Source organism: Pyrus communis, chromosome 7 (genome assembly GCF_041283825.1).
Source record: "Pyrus communis isolate YQ-2024b chromosome 7, ASM4128382v1, whole genome shotgun sequence".
Classification (NCBI taxonomy): domain Eukaryota; kingdom Viridiplantae; phylum Streptophyta; class Magnoliopsida; order Rosales; family Rosaceae; genus Pyrus; species Pyrus communis.
Window position 1 is genome coordinate 4,747,967 of NC_142571.1, and position 7,923 is coordinate 4,755,889.

General features: G+C 35.0%; 1 protein-coding gene across 1 annotated transcript; it reads right to left on the reverse strand.

Annotated features, from left to right (window-relative positions):
- Positions 1-2,320: 2,320 nt before the first annotated feature.
- Positions 2,321-7,315, reverse strand: LOC137735599 (glucomannan 4-beta-mannosyltransferase 9-like). Its single transcript, XM_068475029.2, has 9 exons — positions 6,389-7,315; positions 6,053-6,151; positions 4,803-5,055; positions 4,123-4,233; positions 3,896-4,032; positions 3,529-3,642; positions 3,221-3,420; positions 2,924-3,118; positions 2,321-2,802 (listed from the first exon to the last, which is right to left on the reverse strand). The coding sequence occupies exons 1-9, from the start codon at positions 6,668-6,670 to the stop codon at positions 2,640-2,642; spliced, it is 1,554 nt and encodes a 517-aa protein (XP_068331130.2). The 5' UTR covers positions 6,671-7,315; the 3' UTR covers positions 2,321-2,639.
- Between the last annotated feature and the right edge of the window lie 608 nt (positions 7,316-7,923).

The following is a 7,923-nucleotide window of genomic DNA, read 5'->3' on the forward strand; positions in this document are numbered from 1 at the left end:
ATTAGCTCTAAGTACTCCATGTCCTTTCTTAAAATCTCTTTCCAAATCTTCCTAAGTCTTTCTCTACCCCTTTTTCTCTGAGCCTCTATCTCATAATTGCATTTTCTAGCCAAAACATCTATAGGTCTTCTTTTCACATGTCCAAACCACTTTAGCCGGTTTTCTCTCATCTTCTCTTTAATCACGACGGCTCTTACTTTACTTCAGATATTCTCGTTCCTAGTCATATCTTTTCTTGTATGCTCATACATCCAACGAAGCATTGTCATCTAGTCCTTTCTCGAATTCTTGAATAACTTGGCATAATAAATTGGCATGCCTAGCAAGTAACATCTTTTGTCATCGTCTCCCAACTTATGAAAAAGTGTGCTTCAGAAACAACCTTTTTAAATCAACCCAATTACAACTTATTAAAAAGTGTTTAAGAAACAATCTTTTTTAAATAAATCAAGTAAATGTGAACTTATTACTTTTGGGATTAAAACGGTCAAAGCAAAATATGAAATTAGTGCATTTCCATTTGTATTTATTTGTTTAGGCATAAATGAGTGGTAGCTTAGCTCCTCCATCGCTAGCCTTTGGTGAAATGAAACGGCCTTTGGTAAAAACTCCTAAACAAAATAAAGGCCATAAGTTTTGTTGTTCCTTTTCTTGGTATACAATGAGGACCATATGTTTGTATGTAACTACAAATCTGCAGGAAGTACTTAGAAAGCAAAACTTTCATTACATTCTCATTTTGCATTGTCATTTTGTGGAGATCGAGCAATTGGTTGCTTTGCTAAACCTTTACTCCCACATGTATTTTTTGGGTCACCGACTTGGAGATGGGGCAATGTATTGACACAATCCAACTTGAATATCCACATAGATACCGAAATCGAGGTATGCTGGTTGGCACCCAAAGGGTAACGAAGCCATAAAGTGAAGGTGATATGTAACGAAGCCATATAGTAACCTCTCTCAATCATGTAGTTTGCAAAATCATACTATGTAAGTATGAAAATCAAGGTAACGAAAAAATAAATTAATCTCAAGAATATGGGTACATCGCAAATATCTCCACAATATAATATAATATAATAATATGATATAATGTAATGCTTATCAAAACGTGCAGGCACACTAGTCTATGAAGAAAGTAGCTATATGAATAGGTTGAGTGTATAAATTTACGTTCTAGTACAACATACATATAAAGATGGCGTCAAGGGCATCATATACAAGTTTTAGTTGTCTAATGCAAAACTAGTACATGTTGGCACCTACAATGGATCCATTATGAATGTAACGGTGCATGTGAATATACACATGAAGCTGGTCCTAGCCCCAAACAGTGCTATAAACACTATGCATACATACATGATGAGCAAATAAAGTATATTTATGATCATACCATTGACGGATTAACAAAGTTCATAAATCATAACAATAGTAATGTATAAAAACATTTTGTTTTTTTACAATCAAAAGTCATAGCATGATATATGAGTATTCATAAAACAATTATGGAAACCATATAACATATATATAGTTGAAAACAAAAGCCCATTCACTGTAGGGACGTAACCGTCTTATCCTGTTTACCCTATGAAGTTCTCATGATAAGTCTCTTCAATATGAGAAACAACTATACTAATCATTAATCTAATTTCGGGAGTTACAAGTGTTTGAAAAAGAACTCATCCGCCATCACACGTCACCAGGTGTTGTCAATCACGCGTCACCACGCGCCGTTACCCGCCGACATGCACCAGCACTCGCTGACACGGCATAAAGCAATGTTCAGGGTAAGAACATTGTATTGTACTGTTTTGTTTATGTACTGAAATTTACATTAACATAATACTTTCATCTCTTTCTTTTTTTTTTTTTTGAACAATTAGTTTTTATTTTTTTATTTTTTTTATTTGTCGAAGTTGAACAATTAGTTTGACCTCATTTTTTTTGCAACATGTTTTATGTTTCTTCGGACAACTTATTGTTTTACAAACAAATCAACCATTTCGCCTTTTGTAGTGTTGAGCTTGTTCATTCTACATAAAAATTTAATCGTAATCAGTATCTCAAAATAGCAAAGTGGAGGTACGTATTACAATTAAATTAATTCAAGAGGGTGAGTACTAAAATAAAATCACTCAAAGTAGCAGTAAGGTCCTGACCCTCTTGAATTAATTTGATCGTAATCCGTTTCTCCACTCACCCTCACAACAGGAATACTGTTATTTTGAGTGATTTCATTTTAGTACTTGCAAGACTTAAAAGTTATGTGTGCCTATTGAGCAATCAGTGCAAAGAATGAAAGATGGCGCCAGTCCACTTAAACAGAGTAAACCGTCATGTGAACCATGTTCAAAATTTTATTCTTGTCACAGTTTCAACAAGTTTGGTAAGCTTTGTTGGTGCTTGTGTTTACAATATGATGCGCTTCCAATACATATCCTTGTATTTTCCTAGACTATCCACAAAGAAATAACTTATTTTGAACCATCGCTCATCACAAAAGAATGATCCGCCTTCATTAATCTTAAAACACCGAATCTTGATAACGAAAAAACAGTAGTCTGATCTTCTGATGAAAATGCCGGAAGGGATGTTGATGAATGAATTCTGGAAACAATTTGAGGCAGTGTATGCGACTATGAGTTGGGGACAAAGGTACCAACGTAACCAACCCCCGCGATGAAGAATGCAATAGATTGGATGAATAGGAAGATGAAGTAGCCGTTCTTTCCAAAGGCAAGATCATAGCACCCGCAGAAGAAGAGGTAGAATCCAACAATTAGCTCAAGCATATGCAGTCTGTTCATTAGGAACCAGAAGAATGGAAAACGTAAACATCATATTCTCGCCTTCAAAACAGACGGACATATGGTTCTACGAATGATAAAGAAAAGAAACGAAATGCAAAGAATCATTATACCTTTCTCCAATCCTCGATCGAGGTCTCCTTGCAGCTTTTCCTCCTGATTTTGTCTTGAGAGCATCTCCCAGTTTCTCCGTGACGACCCATTCATTTACTCTCCCTGCTTCAAATAGACCTATAAATGTTGCCTTGGTACGGTGCAGAGACATGACATTCTCAAAGAGGATCCAGAAAATCATAAGGTGGAGTGATCTGTAAATACGACCTTTGAAAGTATTAGTAATGAACATCTATCGCATTATCTGTCAATGTAGAGATAGGCTTTAGTTCGTAATAATTCGAAACAACAAAGACCTTGGAGTTCCAACGGCGTTGAGGAGAGTAATGATGGATGGAATGTAAACAGCACCCCAAATGGGAACTTGAACTTCAGGAACCAAAACAGTAGCTGGTAAAATGATACAGTAGAACACAAATGTAACAATATGCGCTACAATCTTGCGAACAAAGAAAAAGCTGTAGATCACATGAAGCTTTTTCATTGGGGACACCTTCTGCAATATATTTAGAGTAACAGTGAGTAGGAAGAAATTAAAGGACCTAGTACTTGTGCCTTCATAAACCGGTTTCATAAACACAACAGAAACGGTGTGGAAATTTACCTTGTTTCTTACAATCTCCATTACCATCTTTCGGAAGAGATTAGCAGGGCCACAAGACCATCGGTGCTGTTGATAACGGTATGCTTTGAAAGTACTTGGCAATTCATTTTTCACCTGAAATGTACACAATTATTAATATCGGATCAAAAGTGAAATGCTCACATCGAAAAAATCACAGAACAGGATTTCTACTAAAACGGTAGAATTATTCATTTGCACGGTAATTTTCGAAACCTCGATACCAGGGGATGATTATCATGGAAATCGTCTTTCTTAAGGCATGATTAATTCGAACTTGTTGTAAATGTAGGTAGCTAAGATTTCTCGATATTTTGACAAGACTGTTATCATTAGCATATTTGATTACCTTAACGTCAGAAAGATATACGAATTTCCAGCCTCCGAGACTAGCCCGGACAGCTAAATCCATATCCTCCACAGTTGTTCGGTCCTTCCATCCTCCGGCCTCATTGAGTGCTGCAATTCTCCAGACACCAGCCGTGCCTGCATCACATTCTCAGTGTCATGTCATTAATTGGGGAAACCGGAAACTGCTTCGTACTTCCCTTGGCAATTTTTTCAAAAATGCTTTACCATTGAAACCGAAGAAGGCATGAGTTGCAGACCCCACTTCTTGCTCCACTGTGAAATGGTAATCCAGTGACATCTCTTGCATTCTTGTCATCAAGCACTCATCAGAATTTACTGCAACAGCAGCACCAATAAATTGTGATCACACCTTTACCCTTGCGTGTTTTTACAACTCTATTTTCCTCCATTATATTAGATCGTAAAGAGAATCTAAACAAACTCAATCACATAACCACAGAATATTTGAAAAGCCCTGAAATTGTGAAGTGCTCAACTAATCTTGGATTATGGTTTTTATGCATCAAAGTAGAAAAACCTTCATGATGATGTTATGCTAACATATGTATACGAACACTTCTTCTCTTCTTATAGTATCTAAAATTATGCAACAAATGTTTACTAACACTTCTTCTCTTCTTATTCATTTATTCGAGTGGTACTCTAATTTATTTTAAACCAAATTACATAAAGAGGGATTCGAACTTGATCCAGAAGATGGAGCACACTGTTATAGCTAACTTAGCTACACCCGATCTTATCCTCGCTTTAAGAGACATATTTAAGAAGCACTCAACTCACATTCCACATAAAGTATAGCTATCAATAATTAAACAAGTTTAATTAAGTATTTAATAATAATTATATGATAATAATAGTAATTAAGAAGAAATAACGATGATTACCAAATTTCCAACGAGTTTGGACAAGACCAACTTCAGGATTGTGGATGAGAAACGGAATGGTGCGCCAGAGAAAATCAGGCTCAGGTTGGAAGTCAGCATCAAAGATGGCAACATAATCACAGTGTTTGACATAACTGTGCTTCATTCCTTCTTTCAGAGCCCCTGCCTTGTACCCATTTCTGTTGCCTCTGATCTCATACTTTATGCTTATACCTTTGCTTGCCCATCTTTGCACTTCTAGTTCCACCAAATCCTGTTGTTTTTCTAGGTCAAAACCCACATCACAAATTGAAATGTTTGTTGATTTAATTGGGCAAGTTGTGGTTTTTTTATTTTTTGATGGGGAAATTGCTGCATTGGACATTTCCCCAGAAGGGAAATACTTGCAGAAAAAAGTTATTAATTAGTGGGAATCCGGATGTCGTTGGATTCTCTTTGTGAGGATTTTAGAGATTCATAAATCGTATTCGTTTATTGCACATCTTGCGATCATAAATCATTTTAAATATTTTTATTTAAAATTAAACACAAACAGTACCTGATAAAAACTAACAGCATAATATACGATAAACAGACACAATTCACAAACCTTCAAAATTTTCAACCCAGAAAAGATCCTGTTGGAATTAGTGGCCTGGCTGCGTTTTGTCTCATGTTTTTTGACCTAGATGGTTTTTTATTTTTTATTTTCAGTCAGATTATTAATTTTCTGGAGGAAAGTTGATTGAAGAATTGTTTTTTCTTTTAGGGGTGTAATATCCACACATCTCAAATTACTTCTCACACATCCTTTGTTCATTTCTGTTCGTTGATTTTCTTCAATCCATCCGATCTGATGGTTGAAAATTAAAAAAATGTGTGAGAAGTAAAATGAAATGTGTGGATATCACATCCCTTCATTTAAAACACTCAAAAAGGGTAAACCAGCTTGGGCAAAAAGTACATAAAACTCATAAAATGTGCAAAAGTTCACGTCTTTGTGTCATTGTCACTTTCAAAAAAGTCATTCATCTTCTTTCTTATAAAGAGATGAGATGTTACAGTATAAATAGATCAGGATGATTTTTTTGTAATGTTAATACCAATTCTTAGATTTGAATAATCTCATATTTCATATATTATGTTGTCATACTGTCAATCTAAGGTATGAATTAAACAACTCTTGTCTAAATGCCTAATCAGTCTATCAACTTTGAAATTGCGAAGAAGAAAAACTCTTGAAGTTTAAATAATATGCTAGAATAAAGAACCTTGATGGCTGGATCTGTTGAATCATCAAGAACTTGAATGACGATCCTGTCAGATGGCCAGGAAAGCCCACATGCCGCTCCAATTGATAGCTGGTAAACCTGCATCATGCACCACAATATTACACTCAAAACTCTAAATTCATTTTTTTTTTTAAATACGATGCTATAATATTTATAAGATGGGAAAATAAATTATTATTGAACTTGCTGTCTATAAAATTAATTTAAATCTAAAATCTCCAATATAAAAGTAAAGAAAAATATTTTTAAACTGTAGTACAACGTGGTAACTCCAAAACCAAACTTAAGCTTCCGAAAAAAGAACACAAAAAATACCTCTTTTTCATTGTACATTGGAATTTGCACAAGAACCATGGGATAAGCTGAGTTTCCAAGCTCAACATCATCCTTAACGGCCTCCCATTTCCACTTCTTCTCAGGCTTTCTTCTAAACAGCTTAATCAACGTTATGACAATGCCCATGTACACCTTCTCCACAAAAAGCATCACAGACATACCCAAGCACAAAACCACCACCAACTTCAGCAACGGTACGATTAGCGGCGACTTAGCTTGCTGCAAAACTAACCCAATTTGCCCTCCTTGCATTGCCTCCATTGTCAATGGTAAGAAATGAACACTGAGTTGGCTTTGACAATAAATGCTTATTTGGAGGTTTGGGAGTAGAAGTGCTTATAAGGTCCCTGCTGGCTTTGCGAAAAGAACAAGTTTCTTTTTTTGGTCTAGCTTTTGGTTGTGTTGGTGTGCACTGATTTTTGCTTCTGCGTTACTTCAACCTAATGCTGGAGAGCTGGATGGAGTTGTGTCAGTGAGTTGGGTTTTATGATCACAAAGGAAAAATTGGAGACTTCACTCAAAATTCACCAAGAAAAAAAAAAGTAAACGCAAGCAGGACCTGGATTTTTTTGCACCTGATGAGAGAGAAAGAGAGACTCATAAAATTGTATTTTTTTAGGCCTCTCTTTCTCTTCACCAACGGCTTGCCCTGCTCTGCAATATATTTTTGAATCCAGAGAAGGGTTAGCTTTTGAACCTGCAAATTATGTGTGACATACAGTGTGTTTATATAGAGAAAAATATTTATTATATGAAAAATAGGAGACAGGTCAAAATGATGAGGACAGTGGACCGGAAACAATGTGTTATACTCCGGCAGCGTTTGTATTACAATTTACAACTAATTAGAAGAAAAATAGAGTTGTTTCGCATAATTAATTTTATCATTACATTATAAATTTCCTTTTGGAACTACCATATTTTCTTCATATATAGCATTAAATTTTCATTAACTGTAATTTGCTAGTTTAGATATCATTTTCTTGGAAGGTGAAACGCTGGCTATATCTTGAATTAAGTCTCAATTAATCGGGTTCTGAATTCATTTGGATGGACTCCTCCAGAACCAGCTAATTATTTCTTCGAAAGTTTAAATTAATTTGAATCATTTGTTCAATCATGACTCTGCACGAATATGATTGCGTTCAAATTGATAATTTAACATATGCTTTTATGAAAGATGTTACTGACACTCTAAAAATGTTATTGTACACTCCTTCAATATCAAAATATCTGCAAGAAATTGTACTTTCAGTAGTTCATAATGACTTTTTAAGAGTAACAATTCTCTCTAAAATATTTGTAAGAACATTTCTTATCACAGATCGACTAACTACATTTGCGTTTGAAAGACAATTTTGAAACCTTTTTGTCGAATTTTGAAACCATGTGAAGTCACGACATTAACTTTACATACATGTTTAATTACATCCTCTTAAAGCGAGCTTCCTTAATTACTAAATTTAATTAAAGCATAGAATATACCTCGGTGCGTTCTATCTTTTTGTTCATAT